General features: G+C 32.6%; 2 protein-coding genes across 2 annotated transcripts; one reads left to right on the top strand and one right to left on the bottom strand.

Moving 5' to 3' along the window:
• Nucleotides 1–8,993: 8,993 nt before the first annotated feature.
• L3040_003673 (uncharacterized protein) lies at nt 8,994–9,532 on the bottom strand (the record flags this gene model as incomplete). The annotated part of the gene is made up of 6 exons (XM_066156501.1): nt 8,994–9,016; nt 9,066–9,107; nt 9,174–9,252; nt 9,308–9,314; nt 9,361–9,444; nt 9,510–9,532. 6 exons carry the CDS (start codon nt 9,530–9,532, stop codon nt 8,994–8,996), a joined length of 258 nt encoding a protein of 85 aa, XP_066012084.1.
• A 425-nt stretch (nt 9,533–9,957) lies between these two features.
• Nucleotides 9,958–11,488, top strand: L3040_003674 (uncharacterized protein; the record flags this gene model as incomplete). The annotated part of the gene is made up of 5 exons (XM_007294150.1): nt 9,958–10,152; nt 10,242–10,274; nt 10,326–10,685; nt 10,741–11,133; nt 11,192–11,488. The coding sequence occupies 5 exons, from the start codon at nt 9,958–9,960 to the stop codon at nt 11,486–11,488; spliced, it is 1,278 nt and encodes a 425-aa protein (XP_007294212.1).
• Between the last annotated feature and the right edge of the window lie 15,733 nt (nt 11,489–27,221).

The raw sequence follows: 27,221 nt of genomic DNA on the forward strand, positions 1-27,221 counted from the left end.
CGTGTCGTCACACTTTACTCGTAAATAAAGATATAAAAGAGCGGGTTACAATTATTAAAAACGAAACACTTAAACAGCTTTTATTAAAGACAGCGGCTTTAGCAATTATAAAGTCATCGGCATAAAAACGCCGCCGCTTGCGCCGAAAAGCTCGCGATAATCTTAAAAAAGATTCGAGCGAAGATAAAGCTTTTGCAAGCGATAAAAATGCTTTACTTAATATAAAAGATCATTTAAATGCTAACGATGATTTACTTGATGATTAAAAGCGTCTTCTTTTAAAGACTACGGTTTTCGATTTAAATCTAAATACTACGGAATCTAATCAGCTCTTTAGACTTTGCTTAAGTTAATAAACTCGCATCAAAGCAACATGTTTTTGCTTTTGCTTTAAGCTAGCGGTCTACGCTAATCTTTAAGCTAAGACTTAATTAAAAGCTTTTTAGTTTAGCTTTTCTTATACTATTCTTTATCGGCGCAAGCGATTTTCATACTTAAAGACTTCGAAATATTAATATAAAAGATTATATTAAACACTTAATAAAGTACCGCGATAAGCGTTTTGCTATCTACTTTCGTTTTCGGTTCTATTTTTTTAATATTTTAATACGCTTTAAAGTCGTTAAAGTATCTTCTTACTTTATTAAGTCTCGAAAAGATATCAAGGACTTAAGTATTAATAGTTTGCGAGATCAATTAGAAAAGCAGCTAGCCTTTTTCAATTAAATCGTGCGCTATAAGCAAGCTATCGATAGCACTCGTCTTTTTTAAAAGAAGCAAAGCTATTAGCTAAAAGCATTAGCTAAGTCTTAGCTAAACGCTATAACAGCTTTTCTTATATAAAGTGTTGCGGACATATAATAAGAAGACCTTTAGCGCTATCTTCTTTAGTATAATAAATACAAGGCCGCTAATTAAGCTAAGCGAGCTAAGATAATATAAGACAATGTTTAAAAGAACTTAATTATCATTGCTTATTATATTTATATCCGTTAGCAAGCTTTTTTATAAGATATCTTAAGTTATTATTTGCTATATACTGATTTTTAAGCACGATAAGAGTAGCAAGACCGTAGCTCGAGCTATATTTACGATATATTTTAATTAAAAAGCAGACCGAACGATGCGAGCGAGCTTAGACTTAATATGAATTTTAAGAAAGACGATTACTTTCGTATCTTAAACTTCGTTAGCTTTTAAAAAGATTATATCACCGTATATAACTTTAATGCGACTCGTTTACTAGATCTGCAAAACCCGACTTTTTTACTTTTTAATATAATTAAGAATACAATCGATCAATTTATTACGTTAATTAATCGAATGCAAATCTACCGCGTTTATTTAATTAAATACTATTTACGTAAAAACAAAGATACAAGAGTCTTTTCTTACAAATTTTATTATAAGCGCTTTATGCAGCCGATAATTGATTACAATCGGAAAATAAATCTTCGAAAGTATTAGTTTACCGTTTAACGCAATCATCTTTTACAAAACCTTTTTTCATTTGTTTTTGTATTAAACTGGTTAACTAACACGGATATACAGCTTGTATTTAGCTTTAAAGGTCTTTTAAAGTACGCTTCTAAGTATTGTTTTAAGCATAAAAAAGAATCCGACTTTTATAAAGATATTATTAATATAATATTAAAACATATTAATGCTAAGGCTTTAGCCTTTTCGCTAGTCTTTAAGATACTTAATAAGCTGCTAAAAGAAAAGGATTATAACGCTTAAGAGGTTTATTACTTGCTCTTTAAAATCAATTTAATTAAATCTATTCGGAACTTTATTAATTTGAATTGCCGACTAAATAAAAACAAGAAGTACTAAGTAGAATTAAATAAGTATAAATTAAAACCTAAACTTTTTAACTTTTAGCGGTACCGATAACGCTTCGAGCGAATCGAAAAAGTTACTTTTTTAGACTTTTTTAAGGTCTACGATATATACACTCATAAAAAAAGGAATTTCTTACGAAAAAGCAAGCTTTAAATTATTAATTACTTTCTTTAATACTTAAATATTAAAGTCTCTAATAATTATAAGCATAACGCACGCACTTATTTAATACTGCACTATTTTTACCGAAAAGAAAACGACTTACTTATTAATATTACCGGAAAAGAGCATCCGATATTCGCTTTAGCTTATAACGCTTGCAAGCGCTTTTATCGAGATCTTTATAGCAATTCTTTATATATGCTCGATTATTACGATCTTTTTTTTATAACTAACGAAAAAGATAAAGCTGATTTAAACGATGAATACGATATAAAAAGCTTTAAGCTTCGAGATCGTAATAATATTAACGCAAAAGAAAAATAAAAGTTGCGCAACTTTCGGAACTTTCGTATTATGCTTATAAACGAAAACGATATATCGAACCGACTTAAAGATCTTGCTTATAATTAAGATTTACATGTTAGCAAATACAATATTCTATCTATTTATATTCGAGATTAGAAAGCTGTTGCAAAAGTATTTAATATACGAGTTAGCGCTACTCGAAATTATAACTTTAAAAAGCTTTTCGATAAACAAAAAAGGTTTTACTATTCTATAATAGACTATTATACTATAGTATTATTAAACCAAACCTTTTTATAGCTATTAATTCATCTCGACGGCAAAGCTGGCACGGGCAAAACTTACTTTATTTTAATTACTTGCGTCCGGCTCTAAGATATAACGGATAAAGCTAGCAAGCTTAATCTAATCATCCGAGCAGCGCTTACAAGTGTTGCTGCTTTTAGTATCGCAAGAGCTATATTACATTCATTATTAGCGCTACTAGTCAAACACTATTTTATAAACAATTCTTTTGCTACCTTCTAGACTTTTTAAGCGAAATTTAAAGACTGCAAGTATTTAATTATTAATAAGAAATCAATAATTGATTTAAAAGACTTCGCTTGAAATTTGAATTCAACGGCGCTATATTTAGATTTTCTTTAAATCTTAAGAATTATTTAAAAGTCTAAGTATTTACCTTTATAATGATTTTTATTAATTACCGCTAGTTAAAAAGAAGTCTTTATTTATAACTTATAACCTTTCGCTAAAACAAAAGATCGATTAGTCTTTTTATCGATTATTTAATAAAACTATTCGATTTAAGGTTATTATGCGTTAAAAAAGCGAGTCTTTAAAAGCTATTAATTTCCGTAAAGCACTTTTAAAACTCCGAGAAAATAACCTTTCGATAAACAGCTAAGAACTTTTTATATTTCGAGCTAAAATGAATATCCGGCCGGTTGATAAAGATTCTTTTAAAAATGCTTTTCGTATTTACTTTACGAACGCGGAAGTTAAAGAATACAACTACGAGCAGCTAAAAAAGCTAGACGCGCTTATCTTAAGACTTAAGTCAAAGAATACAAGCAGCGCGAAAGCTTATAACGCTGATTAAAAAGAAGCTAAGAGCTTGAAGCAAAGCATTAATATATGTATTAAAGCTAAAGTGATATTAAATTAAAATCTTTAAATAAAAATAAAAATAATTAATAAGTTTATAAAAATAGTTAAAGATATCTTTTAAAAGGCAAAGGCTAAACTACGTAAAGAACTGCTATAAAGCATTATAATAGAGATCGAAGATTATACTAGTCTTACTTTCGAAAATACTAAATAACTCTTAGTATTTATCGTAAATCGAAACTTTTATTACGATAATAAGCTTTGCAATCGTCGGCAGCTACCTTTTCGCGTAGCTTACGCAATCACGATATACAAAAGTCAAGGAATTTCTTTAATCAAAGTAATGATTAGCTAAGTTAAAACTGAATTTGCTTATAAACTATATTATATTTTAGCTTTTAAAGTAAAGACTTTAGCGGAAGTTATGTTTAAGAATGTGTTTGATTTTTATCGGTTTAAAAAGAAGTCTATTAGTATTAATATTAATCGAGACACAGATCATGTGTATCGGGGTCAGCTTATACAGCGGTTATAAAACGTATAAATATATATATATTATATAAGCTATAAGAATTACAAAAGTTACAAAAGTTACAAAAGTTACAAAAGTTACAAAAGTTACAAAAGTTACAAAAGTTACAAAAGTTACCAGAGTTATAAAAGTTATAAAAACTAATAAAAAGCCTTTGTACCTCGCTTAATTCAAACAAAAGCTTATTTGCACGTGCACTTAGCCTTAGTATAATAATTTCCTTACATTTAAACACTTTGCTTTTACGATATACCGAAATCAAACAACATATAGCAATAAATCATTTATCGCCTTTCTTATTGCTATTATAAATACGAAGCAAAAGACACAAAGTACTATTAACTATACCGAAAAAAAAAAGATTAAAAAAAAAGAGCTTAATAAAAGAAAGATTAAAGAAAAAGAGATTAAAGAAAAAGAAATTAAAGAAAAGGAGATTGAAGAAAGAGAGATTAAAGAAAAAGAGATTAAAGAAGAAAGCGATATTAAAAAAAAAGGAAACATTAAGGAAAAAGAAAAAGAGGCTATTATACCACCACTAAAAATTCTTTTATTAAACGACTTCTACTACGCAACCTTACTACGCGCCCTTATAACACTATTATCTAGCTTACTACGCTAGCGATATAAGTTACTCGATCTCTTCGATAATAACGACGAGATAACCCGCATTATAAATAAAATTAACCTCGAAGGATTTATCGATACTTAAAGCAGCTAATAAACTAATAATAATACTTAAAGCAATAATAAAATATAAGATAATACTTAAAGCAAAGAACAAAGCGAAATAAGCAATAATAAAACACAAGATGATGTTTAAAGCAAATAACAAAGCGAAGTAAGCAAAGAAAGAAGCTAAAATATTATACTTACGGATCTTTCTAAGTTTATATATACGACGTATAAAAACAAGAAAATATACGACGATCTCGAAGTACACCGCGCATTTAAGCAGATCGAGCAATTTAATAGAATCAAAGCTAAAGCAAAAGCATTAAAATTAGCGCTAGATTTGCTTTTTTTTCTATTCTTTTCGACTTTTAAATTAAGCATAAATACGATTTATCAATCTTTACTGCGTTTTGCGCCTTTCGCATTTGCTTAGCTACTTAAAAGATTTATGAAAATCGAATGCATTAAGTGTAATAGCTTCCGCTTATTATTATACTTCTTTATTTTAAATATTAGTTTGCGATTTACTACTTGCTTAAATTGCTATTATCAACGACGCTACAAGCTAGCTAAAGAATACTCTATTCGAAATATAATTCGAAAAAGTTTGATTAACAACTTAGCAAATATAATGATATCGGAATATATAACTAAATTAACGGACGAACCTTGCTAAAGCTGTTTAAGTGTATTCTTATGAAAAAAGCTCGATAACTTATATACTTGTTATAATTGTCGTAACAAGCGCACTTTTTAGCGCTTATAAATATTAAATAAGCGTATAAAAAGGGTCATGCAGAGTTTAAAAGCTTATAAACAGATCGAGCTTAAGTCTTATCGAATGATAGTTATAAAAGAGTATAAGCTTAACGAATTATAAAATGTACAAAAATAGTTTATTATCAAAAAAAGTTGTATAGCTATTAGTAATTAATTAAAAGTAAATAATATATTTATATTATACAATTAATTGCGCCGAATCAACTATAACCTTTATAACTTTTATAACTTTTATAACTTAATAATTTTATATGATTATGCATACTAAGCCGATGGATTTAATAAAAGCGAAAATTTACTTGTGTTATGAAAGTTATAAAAGTTACAAAAGTTATAAAAGTTATAAAAGTTATAAAAGTTATAAGAGCTATAGGAGTTATAAGCTATTATATAAAATATTATATAAATATACTACTATACCGACGAATACGGCAAGTGTAAGAATTTGGTTAAGCACGGACCTTTTTAAAAAGTGAATTCGTCTATTACTTTTCAATATTTATTATAACTTAAATATTCTTTTTAACCTTAACTTCAACCTCAACTTTAATATTAATATCAATATCAATATCAATCTTAACTTTAACCTTAACTTTAGCTACAATTACAATTATATTAGCAATATAATTTCATTCCGCTAGCGCAACTTTCGAGACGGACTTTATACAAAGCGAATAAGTCGGCCGGATCCGGCTTATAAGCGGCAAGTACAACTACTTCGCAAGCAGCAATGACTGCTTTTACACCCTTTCCTCCTTTTTTAATAAGCTTTACTTATTGCTTTGCTTATTGCTTTAATTGAGCTCGCGGTATAAGTGATAAGTGATACACTTTAGTTATTTACGCTAATATTATATATAGATTTAATTAAGACGACGATGATAAGAATAAGCTAATGATTTTTCGTTCTCTTTCCTTCTCTTTCTTTTATACCGTCTCCGCCGTCCCCGCTGCTGCTTTGCCTCTTCTTTTCTTTCTCCTTCTCTTTGCTATAGACTTAATAGTAAAAGAAGTTAAAAGAAAAGTAAAAGAAGATAAAGTAATAAAAGATAAAGTGATAAAAGATTTTAAGCTCGTAATATAAGTTATCTTAAGATCAAGTGATACATTCGAGCTACTTACGCTAATAATATATATATATAGATTCGAAAACGACGACGATATAATTAAGCTAATAATCTCTCGCTTTCTTTTTCTTTTTCTTTTCGTCCTTCTCGCGCTATTGATTCTTATTAGCGTCCCGGCTTTTAACTTCGCCTCGGCTTTTAATAGCCTTTTATATTCTTCGCCGCCGCCGTGCCTCCCTTTGCTACGCCACTTGCTACCCTTCGCTTTATAAGCTTTAAACCGATCTTACTTTTATAATAAAGCATAAGCGTAAATATATTTTATATCTTTTATTAATGCTTATTAATCAAATCAATAAATGTTTACGTCCTCGCCGGCCGTTAATAAAAGGACTTCTTTTATTAAGGCTTAGCTTAAATAAGCTTAATCGATTGCCGAGTTTGCGCGGCTTTTTTAAGCTTAAATTACTTAAAAAAAGAATAAAGACTTATATACGCTTTCCGCTATAAGCATATAATAATCGTATAAGCAATCGGACTTGTCAAAGCTCTTTCTTTTTCGCCGTGCTATCATCGGCTACGTCGGCTGTATTATAAAGACCGAATTGTAATAATTACTTTCTTTTATCTTTTAATAACTTTAAGCTAATACAAATATATAAGAGTGAGCTAATAAACCCGCTTTGCGATGCGTGCGCCGCTGCTCGCTAAGAGTGCTAAGCATACTCTTCGGCCGCTAAAGTATAAATATTTAATTCGAAAGATACGTATGCTCGATATCAATAGTCTCTTCGAAAGTGTACTGCGTTTAAGAAGAGCTTACGTAAGAAACGTAGATTTAAACCTTTTTCTTTTGCTCGAGACCTTCTTCCCTTTCCTTTTCTCCCTCTTTTAAGTACACCTTTTATAGCTAAGTTAAAGATTCGAGTTTAAACCTTTTTTAATGCATATTCTTAAACTTAATAACTCTTATAACTTTTGTGACTTGTATAATCTTATAGCTTTTATAACTTCTATAATTTTTATAACTTTTATAACTTCTATAACTTTTGTAACTTCTGTAACTTTTATAACCTTTGTAACTTTTGTAACTTTTATAACTTTTGTAACTTTTATAACTTTTGTAACTTTTATAACCTTTGTAACCTTTATAACTTTTGTAACTTTTATAACTTCTATAACTTCTGTAACTTCTATAACTTTTGTAACTTTTATAACTTTTAATATTTTCGTAATATAAGTAAATATATAATTATAAGTAATAAAGGGGGTCCGGGGTCTCTCCGGTATAAAAATGAAAAGATAAGTAATAAAAAAGGGTTTAAGAGGGTCTCCCCCTTATAATAAAATATAAACTCGATAATAACTTTTGTAATTTTTGTAACTTCTGTAACTTCTGTAACTTCTGTAACCTTTAATATTTTCGTAATATAAGTAAATATATAATTATGAGTAATAAAGGGGGTCCGGGGTCTCCCCGGTATAAAAATGAAAAGATGAGTAATAAAAGGGGGTTTAAAGGAGTCTCCCCCTTATAATAAATTATAAACTCGATAGTTTTTAATATAATAATACTTTTATATATATTTACTTTTATTTTACGATCTATTTAATAAGTTTGATATTTAGCAAAAGATAAAGTCCGATATAATATTATCAACGGGCTAATTATTAATTTTATAAAAATCTAATTTAATAATATACTAATGAGTAATTAGCCCGTTGGTGACATTACAGAGAACTTGGTCCTCTGCCCTGGTATATTCAAGACCTTTTAATACGCAAAGCTAAACTTCGAAATACTCGATCGAGTTTATTGCATTAACAAATTATTAATAATTGTAATAACGAATTAATCTTTCTCTTTCAAGTCTTAAATTGCAGTTTGCTATTTAATTTGCTAGTTGCGAGCTAAACTAGCCTTGGTCCGTGCAACTTCTACTATCAAGTTAAGTTGATCCTGTTTAAGATCAACTAAGATCAACTCAACTGCTTAGTTGCACGGACCTGCAACTGTAAGCCAAACACACCTTAAGTACGCCAAACGGCTAGCGTTCCATCTCTTTCCTGAATTACTACGGTATATGAGAGGCGGCTGCGGGAGCGGCCGCATCACATGACCTCGGATGGCAAAGCACAACCCGACCCACAACCCAACCTAACCAACCGGGCAACCAGAACCGTAACAATATTACATTCAAGAATCGATTTTAAGCCTGCTCATGAGTATTGATACTTGAGCATATCATTCAAATCATAAAGATCCTTAGCAATCCACGTCTTCTTGAACTTGCAGCGAAGATAAACAGCTCTTGAATTACCATCTGGTCCTGATGTATAATAAACCACGCGTATAGCTTAGCACTGTATACATTCGCTTTTGCTACAGGATGATACGTGTAGCTGAGAGTGCAATTGAACCTGGAGGGTTGATACAATTGACTATGATCACTCTGTCTGACTCTTATGTATACAATCCCCACAGACCCAGTGCAAGCTCCATGCCATATGCCTCCCTACTTCACAAATTCGGTCGGTGCTGAATAAGGTGTCAACTTGTACATGAGCATCATGGCTTGTCAACTTACGCGTTAAAATCGGAGCCGGAAGGTTTCTTTCGAATTTAGATCCTATGTAGCCCACCACGTCAACTAATGTGATTCTTCTGTGACCGGATCACCCCACGCAAGACTAACCTCCGGGAGCTGTTGGCGCATGGTACGGATCCGGGTGCTTCCATGCTTCCAGTAATCCCTCTGCTTCTTGGAACAAAGCCTGTAGGCTGTTAGTAAGATTTCCCTCCTTACTCGTTCTCCTCATTTGGCGAGACTTTCCCGCTGTTGTCTGGGGTCCTTGATGTTTTTATTCGCCTCGAACAATGACCTGATATACAGCGCCTGACCCCTCCAGAGATACCGGTGGACTGCCCAGTCCAGTGACAGCTTTAAGGAACGTCGGTACAGTGACCTGTGGCAGACTCTGGTCAGTATGCGGAGCTTCAATCGCATAGCATGTAGAGGGGAGCGGCGTACGAGACTGCTTGCTTCGTAGACATCTTCTCGCGGAGGGATGGTAGGTTGTAGAAAACGCTTTCGGTGGCGGGCGGCCGGGCCTTCTCCAGCTACAGCTCTATGTCACCTCCGGCGGCTGATCGCAAGCCAGCTGGGTGTGGTTTTTTGGTAATCCTTTGCGTTGGATGTAATCGTAGATGTCCGTAGATGTAGAATGCGGATGTTGTGCCTTGCTGACTGCTCAGAGGTAGGAGGTAGCGTTGTTTATTAATAAGTAAGGCTGGGCTTGGCTGACTGGGAATGGGTGCTCGCTCTCGGCTGTGGGACAAAAGTTGCCGTTACTTACCATCCTTCCAAACATCCTTCGTCCTTCGTCCTTCGCTTTTCTTACTCTTCCCTCCTCTCCACACCACAACACAACACAACACAACTGTTCTCTGTCCGCCTGGCCCTGCGCCGATTACCCACGATGCTTTCAATCCGTGTCGCTTCGCGCTTCCTCAGGGCCAGACCCAGCCCTCCATTGCGACACCCTTTTCCTGCCATCGCCCAGCAGTTCCGATATTATGCAGACAAGGTCGTCCAAGTCCCGCAGATGGCGGAATCGATCAGTGAAGGAACCCTCAAGCAGTGGTCGAAACAGATTGGAGACTATGTGGAACAGGTCAGCAGTTCCAAATCCAAGGCGTGCTTTGGAACGAGAAGCTCCAAAGGAGCCATCTTGGTGGACAGCGGCGCTAACCTGCTGCGCAGGATGAGGAGATTGCCACCATTGAGACAGATAAGGTAGGCCTGCTGTTGCTTCCCTTCTTTTGCAGGCACTCACTCTACGTCTAGATCGATGTCGCCGTTAATGCGCCGGAAGCCGGAACAATCAAGGAGTTTCTTGCCAATGAGGATGACACAGTGACTGTCGGTCAGGATCTCGTGAGAATGGAGCTTGGAGAAGCACCCGAGGGTGGATCGAAAGAGAAGGCCTCCAGTGAACCAAAGGAGCCAGCATCCAAAGAACAGCCAACAAGCTCTGACCCGGATCCATCGAAGAAGGACGAGTCGAAGTCCGCGAGCTCTTCCCCTCCCTCTACAGAAAAGAAGCCAGCACCCAAGAAAGAGACGCCTCCTCCGCAACAACCAGTGCCAAAGACCGATTCCCAATCCGACTCTGCTCCTACACTTGGCAACCGGGAAGAGAGACGCGTAAGTTTGAGCCTTATTGGCACCCTTCGGTCTTGTACCTGACGGTCTTCTATAGGTTAAGATGAACAGGATGCGCCTTCGTATCGCCGAACGCCTAAAGCAATCTCAGAATACCGCTGCGTCCCTGACGACTTTCAACGAGGTCGACATGTCATCTCTGATGGAGTTCCGAAGACTGTACAAGGATGATGTTCTGAAGAAGACCGGGGTGAAGCTTGGATTCATGAGTGCTTTTTCGCGTGCCTCTGTTCTTGCAATGCGCGACATTCCGGCTGTCAACGCCTCTATCGAGGGTCCAAACGGTGGTGATACTATCGTGTACCGGGACTATGTCGACATCAGCGTTGCTGTTGCAACGGAAAAGGGGTTGGTCACTCCGGTCGTTCGTAACACCGAGACAATGGACTTGGTCGGTATTGAGAAGTCGATCGCTGAGTTAGGCAAGAAGGTAAGCAAAATTTATCCACCGTCACTGTGGGGTGTACGCTGATTAATGTATTACTCAGGCTCGTGACAGCAAGCTTACTATTGAGGACATGGCTGGAGGGACTTTCACAATCAGCAACGGTGGAGTATTTGGTTCGTTGATGGGAACTCCTATCATCAACCTTCCTCAGACAGCTGTTCTGGGCCTTCATGCTATTAAAGACAAGCCTGTTGTTGTCAACGGTCAAATCGTGATCCGTCCTATGATGTACCTGGCGTTGACGTACGACCATCGTCTCTTGGATGGTAGGGAAGCTGTGCAATTCTTGGTGAAGATCAAAGAATACATCGAGGACCCTCGACGGATGCTTTTGTAAGCTATTGATATTTTGGGCTCCGGATCCTGCTGCGCTTTTAGCCTCAGCTTGCATGCTGCGTTGTACAATAGAATAATACCTTGCATTCTGGGCATTTTGGTGTATCCAGAAATATCTGATCATTATGCGTTGTTAAAGCAAACTTCATCGCAGGTTTTCTTTTAGCTTTAAAGTGTATAGATATAATAGAACTTTTTATTATCATGTACGGTGATTGCAAATGTTTCGATAGAAGGTGTATAGCGATAACATGGCTAAGGTATATGATAGCTATAGGATATCTTCTACGGCTATTATGACTAGTATAATATTACTTCGAAAGCAGGTAAGGTGGTCAATTTATCGGACCTCTGGCCTTTTTCTCAAACAGACTATTGATGGATATTTTAAAATCTATACTAAATTCTATTCGGGAACAGCTTAGCTAATAAACTATCTTACTAAGAAAACCCGTCTGATATCTTAAAGGCAGGTAGGGGATCATTTGAGCGGTCCTGACCCTGTTTTATAAAAGACGGTTATTAGACCGTTTAAAATCGATACTAGTTATAAATCAAAAATATTTCATCTTTTTGATCGTCCCCGAGCTTGGGACCGTCTTATAGCCGTCTTATGGCCATTCTCGTTTATATTTTTAAAATAGGCTTATTAATAAGCTCGTTTTGAAAAATTAAAATAATTCGATAATTTTTTTTTTAAAAAGATATAATTATAAATAAAAATTATCTTTTAAATACAATCGTTTTGATAATAATTTAATAAATTCGATGCCAAGATATTTTTCGGTATCGCTGCTACGGCTTATATATCAACGCTTTAAATTTTTTATAATCGGGATTCGGAATCGATCGATTTAGCAAAATTTCAGCCGCGTTAATGCCGCGTTAATGCGCCTCTTGAAGCTATAGAAAATACCAGGGCAAAGGACCAAGTTCTTTTAGTGTCACCAACAGGCCAATTACTCGATTTATAAATATCTTTATTGTTACCAACGGTGACCCAAGATAAATTCCAATAGTTATGGTGATGATTAGTCATCCAATCACGTGAAAATTTTTATACGGATCAGTGTAAACACCCTACTTGATGGGGCACCTGCCAGGGCCACTAGGACCACACTAGACAGACCCATCTTTTATAAGAAAGCATATATCTTTAATTAAAACAATCAACGAGCTTTCTACTTATCTTTTTTGCACTTCTTTGTAAAGACTATAAAGTCTAGCTTTAAAGTCAGGCTTTTATATAACACATCTTTTTAAGTGCTTTTATATTAGTGACTTACGCAAAGATTTAAACTTTTGGTCTTTATCTTTATATAACTTATTATAATCGCTTAATTCGCAATCAAGTTGACTTTCGTTTATCATTCAGTTCCTTTTTATACTCGATAATTACAACTTTAAATTATCAAAACTTTATTTTCGATAGGTTCGGACATTAAAACGCCGTAATAGCCGAAGTGTAATATTTCAGCTCTTCGGCAAAAACTCTTTTTTATTATTAATAAGAAAGAATTTTCACTTATTAATAAAAATACTCTTTTATACTTTAGCTCTCGTCTTGAATTAAAGCAATTAATATAAGCCGAAGTAATTAGCGATGTTAATTAATTGATTCTTAAGTTTTTTATAACTTTAATCTTGATTATTAGTTTACTTTTGTAAAAGATCTACTCTTTTTAATTTCAGATCGAAACTACTTTGCAAAAATCGCTTATTTAACTCGTGAACTCGGTTTATAAATTAAAATTAAATAATTTAAAAACTTATTATCAACTCGATTATTCTTAATATATATACATATTTAATCTTTAAAATACCGAAAACCTTTTTAAGATTCTTAACACCGAAGTTAACGTCAAATCACTTTCTTTTTCGTTAAAATCTTTTGATTTCGTTAAATCTTTTACTTATATTTTTTTAAGCTTCGGACTATCTTTATCTTCCTTTGACTTTTAACCGAAACCTTTATTAAAAACACTTACTTCGGAAATGCTTTTTAAACTTAACTTTTTTTTTTTTTGCTTGTCTATTAAGCTCGATGCTAGTTATAATCGACTTTGCTATCTTGCACGTTTTTATAATTGCTCGTATATTATTATTAAGTACTCTAAGAGCTCTTTGCTTTGATAATATTAATATTATCGACTTTATCGAAAAGTACGAAAAGACTTACGATAATTTTAGTATTTTTATTAACGATCGGTTCGTTAAGCTTTTTCGTTATTATAAGAATGATCTTCGTAAAGAAATTATTAAGAGCTTGCTCGAATAAAAAGCTAAAAAAAAACTAAGCTGCTTTCGTTAAGGCTTTAAAAGCTGAGTTTCGTAAAAACGATATTTAATAGATCAAAGACTCGATAGCTTTTTTACGAGAATTTATTATGCAAAAACGAGATATTAATAACTTAAAAAACTATTATCGCATTTTCTTTTAAGTTTCCGAAAGACTTACTTTAATACACTTTTTAAATAAGACCGAATAAAGCCGTTTATTCTTTTTCGGATTGCTCGTCGGAATTCGAAATAAAACGATTAAGCATTGCAAAGTCGACGAACTTAATTTAAACTTTTATACTTTTTCGATAATTTCGCTGCATTCGCTTTTAAAACCGATTAAAGTGCTAAGATTATCGAAGCTATAAATCGAAAGAAATATTTTTTAATTAATTTTATTAAAGATATTTAAACTTTAATTAAAAAGCATATCGAGCTAGCTAGCGTTTCCGAGTTTATTAAAAAAGCTTTAATAGTAGTGCCGTTTACTCGTAAACTACGGTTTACGAATAATAAAAAGGAAATTAATAAAGTAAGTTTAATATTTAAGAAGTTTTTTAATTTACAAATTAATACGATTTATAATAGTGTCGGTATCTCCATATCGACCTTAGCTAGCTAGTAGTAGTAGTTAGAGAAAGCTCACCCGTGAACTATGGTTCACGGGTCATTTGGCATGCCTCGCTTAGCATGTTAACAGTCAAGGGACCTTTAACTTGACAAGTAAACTTATTAGTTAGCTAGTGCACGTGATTCCTTTTAATCATATAAAAGGAATCAGCTCCCTCGAGCCTTAAGGAACAGACAGAATTCAGATACCTTATCAACCGAGTGTTTTGCAATTGCAAGTACTTTAACGAACGTTACGACCTTACGAATATATTCTCAATCGCTAGGCTGCTCCATGGGGCCCCATAGGGCCCCACGGAGTTTTGAGTCCTCTCTACGGGGGAACCCATGGGGGGTACAAAATTCTGCCCTTCCTTATAAGGAAACCCTATAGGGCGTAGGGTTACTCTATAAGGTTTATATATATAAAAATATGCATATGCATAATTACTAATCAAGTTTACTAATCACATTTATTAATTACATTTACTAATTATATTTATTAATTACATTTACTAATCACATTTACTAATCACATTTACTAATCATATTTACTAATCACATTTACTAATCACATTTACTAATCAAAGACTCAAAGTATTAGTCAAATTTACTAGTTACAAAGGCTTAAAGGTTAGTAAAGACCCGTTCTTTAGCTTAAGTCTATTAGTTATAAAGAATTGATAAAAACCCGTCCTTTTGCAGTTACGTAGAATACGTTCAACTCGGTCTCCGCTTTTAGCTTAAGTTCTTGCTTATAAGCATGGTTCATGTCGGTATATCCATATCGACCTTAGCTAGCTAGTAGTAGTAGTTGAGGAAAAGCTTACCCGTGAACCATGGTTCACGGGTCACTTGGCATGCCTCGCTTAACATGTCAGCAATCAAAGGACCCTTAACTTAACAAGTAAACCTATTAGTTAGCTAGTGCACGTGATTCCTTCTAATCATATAGAAGGAATCAGCTCCCTTAAGCCTTAAGGAGCAGACAGAATTCAAATACTTTATCAACCGAGTGTTTTGCAATTGCAAGTACTTTAACGAACGTTACGACCTTAGGAATATATTCTTAATCGCTTAAAAACAATCCAACACTAATCAGTAGTTGATTTACTACTAAGTGATCAATCATAGAAAAGCTAAGAATACTTTATAACGAAGATATCTTTTAATACGATACCTCCTTCCTTTTACAACGGAAAAGCGATTCCGTACCAAGTCGCTTGCTTATACCACCGATTTTTCCTTATTCTTACGGAAGAGTGATTCCGAACCAAGTCACTTTTATACAACCTTTAACGCTATAAGAGCCGCGCCTGCTATATATAGCAACCTAACCAATTTAAATCGACCTACATACAAACAAACAACAACTATAGCCGATCGAGCAATTGGACTTCCGAATAAAGAGTCCAACCGATAAAAAGCAGTAAGGTATTATACCCTTCGAATCTTATCACTACTTACGGAACCTTTAGCTATTTAGCTAAAAGAAACTTTATACTCAAGACTTTTAAGCTTTTCGGAAAAACTAAACGACGAGATGTCGAGCATCTTATTTGACTTAAACGAGTTATTATACGCAAAGCTTGATAATAAGATTACGGCTCGAGCAATAATAAAAGACTTTTTAAATGCGAAGTATAAAAGGCTAAAGGATTACGACTTGTAAAGCTTATTCCGGTACGCTTTTTTACGCTAAGATTAAACGAGCTTTACGATAACGAAAGACAATACAAGACGAAGCTTTAAGTTTATTATTTTTATTAACCTTAAAGAACACTTGCTATTTAAAAGCGTATAATGCTTTTTAAAGCAAAAAGGTTACGCTAATAGAATAGTCAAGCTTTTAAACGACGAGCAGCAGCACTAATAGACTTTTAAAGAAATAAAAGAGCAATAAGCAATACTTTTAAGCTTCGAATTAAAGTAGACCGCCGAAAACTTTACGGACGACGAAGATATTACGCTTCAACTATCTTTATTACTCTTATAAAGTCTAAAAAAAAAGGAAAAAGAAATATTAAAAAAGAAAAAGGAAAAAAAAGAGATTCAAAAGTTGCGCGAAAAGTTTTTAAAAGAGAAAAGAGATATAGAACGGAATATAAAAGCTATAGCAAAGCAAATAGCGGAATTACGGATTTAAGCTATACAATCTAACGAAAAGCTACGACGAAGCGCTTTAGCGTACTCGACGTCTTTAATTTATTAACTTTATTAATCGCTACGCAATACGCCAACTATATAGGAAGAGCTAAAATCACTTCAGCGGCCTTTAAATCCCTTTCTTAAAGGCTACAGCCGGGTTTCCGAAAAGCTAAGACCGAATAGCAATAACAACGGCCTTGAAAACATAACTAAGCTTAATAATACGCGAAGCAATAGCAGCTATACGCTAAAAGAAGACCCGTTAAAACTTAAGAGCATTCCGAGCAATATTAGCTCTTACTAAGGATAGCGTGCAGATTTCCGTGCTTAATCTTAGCAATTCGAAAAAAGGATCCAGCACTTTCGAACGTACCGATAAGCTTTTTAAATCTTTTAATAAGCTACGTATCGATAAAAAGGATACTAAAAGTACGAGAATCGCTAAGAGCGCGCTTAAAAGTACGGATATTATTAAGCTAAAGCCTTAGCCGATGACTCGAATAGCTTTAGCAATCTTAACGATAACCGACGAAGAAAGAACAAAGGAAATTAACAAAAAGATCGAGGCTACGAGTACGGAAAAAGTAGAAATAAGCTTTTTAAACTATTAAAAAGATTCGGAAACGGACTTTTAAAAGACTTCGGATTCGGAAATAAGCTTCTTAAAGACTTTAGAAAAAGACGGACCATCGGCAATTATATCGATAACCTTTTACCGATCAGACTATTAGCTAAGCATAGCACACTTGCGTATAGCATTTTAAACGCACTTGACGACGATAAAAACGACTTCTTTAAGCTAAGAGTAGCAGACCTTTACTTAAAAGCAAAAAAATTAGCTTTGTTTGCGAAAAGCTTTTTTAAAAAACTAAAGTATTTAAGACTCGACGATGACTTTAAAATCTAATTAAGTATTTTTGTTAACCAAGCAAGCCGATACGAATTAACTTCCGACGACTATTTAGCGGCGTTCTTTATTATGCTTACGAAAAAAGCTATTACCTTTTATTATAATCACGTTATTAAAGCTAAGCTTCCGATATTCAAAGCTAATGCTATTGCGATAAAAGACCACTTCGAAACTAACTACCGGCGGCAAGCAAAATACGACCGCTAAAAAGAAATTTCGCTAGATTTAATTAAAAAAAAGAATTTAAAGACCTCGCTTAACGAGTGCTTTAAAAAGCTCGTTAAAGAGCTTAAAAGCATTTAAAGCTCTTTACGACTAAGTTTAAAGGATAATCGGAGCTTTGCCGATAAGCTGTATTTAACTTATAAAAACGTGCTAAAGACTATTATTATGCGAATGAACTTTGCTTTTACTTTTACCGCTGTAATTGCCGATATCCGCCGAGCAATTGCGTTTGCAACTAAGACCTTTCGATCTTTCGCCAAAGCGAATAAAGCTTACGCGAGCTTTAGCGAGCCACACGACCACACTTGCTTTTAGCACAACACCTTAAAAGCTGACTCCGATTTAGACGAAGAATACGAATGCTTTATTCAAAACCGTTAATACTTCGGAAATAAAAAAGCTGCCAAGGTTATTAAAAGTGAAAAAAGGTATTTTATTTATAAGAAGCCAAGTTGCTAAAGCATTAACCACACTCTCGACGAAAAGAAAGCATCCGTCGCTAAGTTCTAAAGCTTTAAAAACGCAAAAAAAATAACGAAAAGCAAATTCTTTTAATACGTAATATCGATTAAAAGCTTATTACTTATATTTACGAAAGAATTCGATTAGTTTATCGCAAGCTTACTAAACGAGCCGCTCGAATCGAGCAGCTACGCTAACATATCGAAAGGTTTTATAATTACTTACAGCACTTTTAACGCTAACGAAATATATAAACAACTAAAGATTTAAACGGCTTTCTACGCTTTTATTAACTAAGTAAAGACTTAAAAGATGCTCGAGCAAGATCTATATATACTCGCGAGCAAAGCAAAGACTTACATAGCCTTTAAGTACTTTAAAAACGTATTTATAAGCCTTATGATTGATAGCGGAGCAGCTAATTTCTTTACCGCTAGCTTGCTTTAGCTACGAGCACTTTAAAAGAAGTACTTCGAAGTCTAATTAAATATATCTCGAGCAAAAGAGAAGTCCGTTAAATACGGTATCGGCTCTATTACTTTTATTAAAGCAGTTACCTTAAAAATACTTTTAAGTTAAGTAGAGTTTTACGTCGTAAAAAGCGACGTACCCTTTTTATTTTTATTAGCTGATATAAACAAGCACAAAGTAATCTTAAATAACTTGCGAAACGTGCTAATCTAAAAGAAAAAAGAAATACTAATAATAAAGATATTTAAGCACGTATAAATACTATTAAATAAAAAGCACGCTGCTACTTATTACAGCATCGAAAGCGAAACCGTTTACTACTACTTTACGAAAGACTAATTAAAGACTATTTACAAGCGTTTTAGCCACCTTTTAGCAAATCGATTTGCTGCTGTTCTTAAAAAAGCCGAGCACGAATTCAAACGGGATTTGCTTTATAATATTTAAAAATTTTGCTATTACTATTAAGTATTCGAACGCTTTTCGAAAAGGTTTAGTATTAGACTTAAAAATGATATTGACTTTAAAGATACGGTATACGTAAACGTATTGCACGTCGTTTGCGATTCTATCAACTTTTAAGCCGCTACTTTTTTTAAAAGCATATTCGCATAGCATTTACTTAAAAGATTTAATCGATATTAAGTCAACAATTACGTCGAACCTTTTATAAACGTCGTATACGATTTCGAAATCAATTTCAATTTAATAACGTTCCGAAGCTACTTTAAAAGTATTAGCAGCACTTTAAAGCAGATGCTTATAAAAGCTTATTATAACGTCGAGCTAGTAAAACGCTATTACGTCTTTATGCGACGCGCTTTTAAGATCGTCACAAAAGAGCTTCTTAAGGCCTTAAAAGAAGATCGGCTTTAAATAATTATTAAAGCTATTAACGATACGGCGAAACTTAATAGCTTAGTCTTTACGCTTCTCGTTTTTAATACTTTATCGAAGCTAACGGAGCAAGATCGACTTACCGCGTTTACTTAAAAGCGTGCTGCTATTATCAATAAAGTTATAAAAGAAGTACGAAAATGCTACGCAGCGAAACAAGTTAAAAACGCGCTTAAGAAGAAGAATAAGCTAGTTACGAAGCATACCTTAAACCTTTTTATTAGCTCGCAAGTACTCGTATAGCGGGAAAACCAAAGGTAAAAAGGCCTTTTTCAGCTGCTTAGCAAGCAAAAGCATACGTACATAATAGTATATCCGAGACCTACGGAATTCAAGTTAATCTTAATAAAACTTTATTACTTTAGAGTTGAAAAGCTGCTAAAAGAGTTGCAAGTACTTAAGATAAAAGCGAAAAAAGAAAAAGATAAAAGCGAAAGCGAAAAAGAGCTAGAACCGCGAAATTCGCTTAAACCTTAATATTCGCTTAATCCAAGAAGCTCGCTAAGATTAATAAACAGCCCTCTTAACTCTCAACTTATTAATTCTTAAAAATCAATAATACTAATAGTCTAAATACCTTATTAAAAGTACGATTTTAATATCTCGACCGTGCTCGACGAAAAAGAAAGCGATTCTTACGTTTTATTTATTAAAGATTCTTAAGTGTTTATTATCGATAAAAAACGCCGAGACTATAAGCTCTTAACTAAGCTACGAGCCGAAAGAATTATTAAGAGCTTTAAGGCACCGTTTTAAAAGTCTAAAGCAAAAGAATTAGCAAGATTAATAGCTTAAAGCATTCTTTAAGTAATCTCGAGCATTAATTTACGTGCTAAAAGCGCTAAGATCTTCGGATCTAAGTTTATTAACGAGATTAAAAGCAAAAGAATACTTACGCTATACGAGAAGTCTTGTATAATAATCTAAGCCTTTTAAAATAAAAGCAAAACGAAAGTACTTATCGAGTCGCTTATAATACAGCGAACGAGCTAAAGACTTTATTATGCTTTAGCTTTTTCGCTAATAAAAGACTACGAGTGTTAAGTTTATAGTAAAGATATCATTTAAGCTTACACTTAATCAAGCACGAAGCTTATACGAATAATCGTTATGCGATTACTTAAAAAGATCACTTATCGATTTCTTCTTAGCACTTTGTTCTTTATAACTAGCTTTTTATATAAGATCTCCGAAGCAAGAACGCATTAATATAAGCGTTTTTTAAAGCATTTCACGAACAACTTCGAAATAAAGCAATCGAGCTTTGATTTTTACTTTTTCGTATTAATTAATAAAAATCAGCTAAGAATAGCTGCTTTACAAACGGACGATGTTCTTATAATTGTCAATCGAGCTATAAAAGCAAAAGAAAAAAAAAGTTAATTAAATCTAGATTAAAAAGCAAAGAAATAAAGACTTTTATATACGCCGAGCCGATGATTTTTAATAAATGCAAGCTATCTTTAAATAAAAACAGGTTCGGACTATTAATTAAGCAAAAAAAGCAAAATAAAAAGCTTGCCGTAATTAAGCTCGATTCAGCTACACGAGCTAAAAAGTACTTAAAGCAACGTACTCGAAAAGCGTATTTAATTATTATTTGCTACTTAAAAGCATCTTATGCTTTATCGATAGCTGCTTAGCATTAAGAACCGAAAAACGAAGATTACAAAGCCTTTAATAAAGTGATCTAGTAGCTGATCGATCACCCAACTCGAAAGATCTATTACGTGCTTTTAAATTTAAAAACGGCGAAGCTCTTTGTATTCGTAGATAAAGCGTTTATTAATAACGCTAACTTTAGCTTTTAAATCGATTTCGTAGTTATCTTTAGTAATAAAACTTACGTAAGTAAAAACGAGTTTATTTTAACGAGTAACATCTTTTATTAAATGTTATAAAAGTATAAGAAAGTGATAAAAATAGTATTAGCCTTCGAGCTATACGCTATATCTTTAAGTATCGATATAGCTATTGCTATATCGACTACTTTTGCTTAAATCACAGCTTAGCTAAAGATCTTTAATTTCCTCGTAGTTATATGCACTGACTTATACTCGCTTTACGAATATATAATAAAGCTAAGAACTACGAAAGAAAAGCGCCTTATAATCGATATTATAGCTATTCGAAAGTCATACGAGAAGCGAGAGCTTTCTAAAGTACGCTAAATCGGTAGAAAATCCAACCCTGCTGACGCTATGACCAAAATCGGAGCTAATACTTTTTTGCAAGAGCTAGTTTTGACCAATACCTTAAAGGTACAAGTGGACGGATAGGTAAAAAGGCCGCTATAAGAAAAGGATAAGATTGTTTTTCCTTTATTTAATTACCTTCCTTCTTTTTTCGGTCGATATAATAGTTAGCAAAGCACTGCTTGCTAAAGAGAGAGTTGCCGGTGTCGGTATATCTATATCGACCTTAGCTAGCTAGTAGTAGTAGTTAAGGAAAAGCTTACTCGTGAACCATGGTTCACGGGTCACTTAGCATGCTTCGCTTAGCATGTCAGCAGTCAAGGGACCTTTAACTTGACAAGTAAATTTATTAGTTAGCTAGTGCACGTGATTCCTTTTAATCATATAGAAGGAATCAGCTCTCTTAAGCCTTAAGGAGCAGACAGAATTCAGATACTTTATCAACCGAGTGTTTTGCAATTGCAAGTACTTTAACGAACGTTACGACCTTACGAATATATTCCTAATCGCTTGGAAACAATCCAATAGTTCAGATGAATCTCGTTTAACTCAAATAGCTCTTTTAGCTTTTAGCACTTATTGCTTTACTTAAACTCATTTTCATCCGAGAACTTAAAGGTAAAGCGTTTGTATGCTAAAGTGCTATCGATAGTAAAAAGGTATAGCATTAATAGCTTTTTTAAGATGCTTTTAGCTTCGGCATAATCGCTATCGAAAAGCTTAAGAATAAGATCACTCAAGATCAATCGAACTTTAATATCTTTATAAGTGAATTGCTTTTTAATTTGATTAAGGAAAGAGATAAAGTAATCGAAGAGACAAAGGACTTAAGCGCTTTCTTTTTAAATAAAAAATCAATTAGTAATCATAATATATAAATGTTATTATTAACTTTGTTAGCACCGTAATGCTTGATACCGAACTCGTCGATAAAACCTTTGCGACCTTTTTATTCGTAATCGAAGCCGATTAATCTTAAAAACAAAGCGGTATCTTTTCCGTTATAGCAAGTAAATATTGAATTAACAACGTTACTATTAGCATAAACGACTACGAAATCCTTATAGCGACCAAGTATCTCGTTGATTAGCTTATTGCTATCGGTGCTAAAAAAGTTGACTTCGATTATAGCGTTATAAGGAAAAAGAATCGATATTGTTAAATAAAGAAAATAATTAGCTTAAAGCAAAGAATCAAAAAGAAAATAATTACTTAAGTTAAATGTAGTTGTAATTAAGTGTTAAAGTTGGTTGAGAAATTAAGTATTAAGGTTAAGAAGTTGAGTATTAAAGTTAAGAAGTTGAAGTTGAGTATTGAAGTTGAGGTTAAGAAGTTGGGTGTGTTAAGAAGTTAGGTATTAAAGTTGAAGTTAAGAAGTTGAATAGAAAGTAGTTGTAATAATGATAAAAAAAAGAAAAAGAAAAGGAGAAAGAGCGAATACTTATATAAAAATAAAAGTATAGCTTAATCGTAATCAAGGCATTGCTTCGATTTATTAAAAGTGAATTATAATATTTAAAACAATAAATCGACGCAGAACAAAGAAAATAACGCGTTTTAAAACAATGAATCGACGCGGAACAAAGAAAATAACGCGTCGCTTAATGATAATCGATGCAATGCCTCGATTCAACAAAAGTGAATTATAATATTTAAAACAATAAATCGACGCGGAACAAAGAAAATAACGCGTCGCTTAATGATAATTTAAATCGATGCAATGCTTCGATTCAACAAAGGTGAATTACAATATTTGAAACACGAACTCGACGCGGAATAAAGAAAGAACGCTTCGCTTAGTAAATCTAATTAATAAATCTGATTAGTAAATCTGATTAATAAATGCTGCACGGAAAGAAACCTTGCATGCTGCACGTCCTTTTGCTACACGTGCTTAGCTCGGCTATAGCTCGGCTATAGCTCGGCTATAGCACGTGCTTTATCGTACGTAATTTGATTAGTAAATCTGATTAATAAATCTGATTAATAAATCTGATTAATAAATCTAATTAGTAAATGCTGCACAAAAAGAATTAACGTACTTAAGGCTGCTATACGTAACTTACGTAAGGCTGCTATACGTAACTTACGTAAGGCTGCTACACCTAACGTACTTAAAGCTGCCACACGTAACCTACGTAAGGCTGCTATACGTAATCTACGTAAGGCTGCTACACTTAACGTACTTAAGGTTGCTACACGTAAACTACGTAAAGCTGTTATACGTAACTTACGTAAGGCTGCCACACCTAACCTACTTAAGGCTGCCATACGTAACCTACGTAAGGCTGCTATACGTAACCTACGTAAGGCTGCTACACTTAACGTACTTAAGGCTGCCACACGTAAACTACGTAAGGCTATTACACCTAACGTACTTAAGGCTGCTACACGTAACTTACGTAAAGCTGCTATACGTAACTTACGTAAGGCTGCTACACTTAAGTACTGCCACACGTAAACTACGTAAGGCTGCTATACGTAACTTACGTAAGGCTGCCACACTTAACGTACTTAAGGCTGCTACACGTAACTTACGTAAGGCTGCTATACGTAGCGTACGTAAAGCTGCTACACGTAACTTACTCGTAAACCATAGTTCACGGGCTATATAGCTTTACGAATAACTTAATTTTATTAAAAAACTTAATAATTATAAAAAGAATCAGCTCTTTTAAAGTTTAATAAAAGTAATACTTATGATTAAAAGAATTACGTGCATTAGCTAACTAAAAGGTTTTATAATTAAGTTAAAAGTCTTTTAATTAATATAATATTTTAAGCGAAGCATGCTAACTGACCCGTAAACTATAGTTCACGAGTGAACTCTTCTTTTAACTATTACTATCGGTATTCTTAGCTAGCTAGCTAAGGTCGATATAGATATATTAATAATAATAAAAAAACTAAAGATATCGATAAAAAAGAATTCAATTAATCATTGTAATCAATTATAAATAAATAAATACAAAAACTTAATAATATAAAAAAAGCAATTTAATAAATAAAATTAAGGTCGCTAATTATAAAACCTAGCAAAAGCGATACTCTTTGCAATTAAACGCTTGATTCTAAAAAAAGCTTCTTTCTTTTTATCTTATACTAATCCCGCTTTATCATCTTTTTTTTCTTTTATTCGTTTGCGCTTTAAAATTGATAATAGATTTATAATTCGTTCGCTTATAAAAGTATTAGATTTAAAGTCGTTAAACTTATATATAATAATTAACTTACTTTGACTTTAAATAACGATTAAAAGAGTTTTAAGTTTCGAAATACTAAGTTTCGAGGTTTAAGCGGCATTTAAAGTTTTATAAGATAGCGAAGCCGAGTCCGGTATTCTATCAGCTTCCTTTTTACTTATTATCTTTTTATTACTTTACTTAAAACTTAATATTTCTTCTGCGTTAAAATAATTTTATTAAAAAATATTATTCGAATCGTTTTGATCGTATAAATTTGCTATCGCTAATATTTAAGTTAAAATTTATATTTAAATAAAAGCGTATATTATATAATATCGTATTTCGTTGTATTTTATTTTTATAGTTTATATAGCGTTTAAAGCTAATCGATTCGTTCGTACCGTTCGAATCTGAATTTTTTAAATCGTTTTCGTTTTTTATATTATTAAAAACGTTTTAATTTATATTATTTTAAGTTTGCTTATCGAAAAGTAAATCTATAGCTACTTTCGATTGATTTATTTTACTTGGTTTTTTTTATAAAGAATATAATCGATTTGCTACGACTTTGCTTTAAAAAGCGGAAGAATGCGCTTTATATAATCTTATATGATAGTTAGTAAATCGATTAGTAAATCGATTAGTAAATCGATTAGTAAATCGATTAGTAAATCGATAAAAGATAAAAATATCGTAAGTAAATTAACTTACTTTTTAAATGCTTTTCGTAATTTAAAGACTTTCCGTACTGTAGCTGTCGCATTTTAAACGAAACATCTTTATTAATATCTTAAAACTTATTTAAGTTCTTTTTTATTTAACATAATTAATAAATATTTATAAAATCAATATTATTTAAACTTACGTGATTCTCGCACTTTAGCTTTTAATATTATCAACTTGGCTTTTTATTACTTAAAACTTATTATTCGAAAGTCTTGATCGATCGCAAGATTATTGTAAGCAAAAATATATTTAAAACAAAATAAGCTTTAAAATTAACGATTTTGCTATTTTTAAAACTTTTATACTTTTTATTCGAATTTCTTTTTAAGCTAATCCTTATCTAAATCATTATAATTTATTAAAATCGATTCGAATAAGTGCCGAGCTTTATTTAAGCGAGTATTATATATCTTAAAATATAAAGCAGTTATTTCTTTTGCGATTATTAATAGCGATAAATTACCGCGACGATAATCGCAAATATCTTTTATAATATTAAATACCTTTTTTACGCAAATATTAATTAAAAAGATGCATAAAAAATCTCTAGCTATTCGAGCTAGATTAAAGTACCGAAGCTTAAGGTTTCGCTAAGAAGTTAAAATCTTTCGTCCGTCGACCGCTAAACTTAATTAATAAAAATTAATAAAATTAAAGTTTTAAATGAAAATTTCAAACTTACGAGTTAAAAGATAATTATACACTTCCGACGACTCGTGATTTATATCTTCGAAAGAAGCTTATAAAAAAGAACTTAGTATTAATCTATTGCGAAGTAATAAAGCGGCTATTAATTAACGATCGATTGCTTTAATATTATTAATACGTTGAGCTATAAATATTAAAGACTTATAATATTCGTTAAAAAGCCTTTCGAATCTCGCTCGATATATTATAAACTAATCTTTACTTTCGTAAAGCTAACAAAAATTTAAATCGAAAGTCCTTAGCTTAATAGCAAGATATAAGATTATCGCGAAAGCAAAAATATCCTTTAACGGCCTTTGCGTTTTCTTATAATACTTATTTAATTTTTCGATAGTATTAATAACGCTTTCTTTTAATTGCAAGATCTATTCAAAATCATTACGATCTTTTTCCGAAATCTTTATATATTTAAACTTTAATCGTGCTTATACTTTATTTAAACGTTCGAATATTTTATCGAATATTAAAAATCCGTATTAAATAATAAGACTAAGCTCTTTACTTAAGTGTATAATTAAAAAGTAAAACGGTCGAAAGATATCGATTAGCTATAAGATTTGCTTTTATTAAGTATTAAATAATTTAAAAATACTTATCTTATCGATCTTTATACAATATTTTTAAATAACATTTTTAAGAGTTATAAATCGATTAAGCATATAAAATGTAGAATCTCATCTTATAATAATATTTAAAACAAGCTTTAAGCTTTTCGTTAAAAGATGCTTTAAATCGTCGATAAAAGCTTTTATCGTTTTATTAAATCGCGATTTTCGAAGTTGGTTAGCCGTAACACACTTAATAAACTTTCGAACTTAAGTACTATGGAAAGGAAGAGCTCTGACATATACTTAACGTCAAATCAAAAGATATATATAAATATAGCTATAATAGAATCGTAAATGAATAAAAGGGAAG

The sequence above is a fragment of the Drepanopeziza brunnea genome, assembly GCF_022702325.1.
Source record: "Drepanopeziza brunnea f. sp. 'multigermtubi' strain 214-2 chromosome Unknown ctg5, whole genome shotgun sequence".
Lineage (NCBI taxonomy): Eukaryota > Fungi > Ascomycota > Leotiomycetes > Helotiales > Drepanopezizaceae > Drepanopeziza > Drepanopeziza brunnea.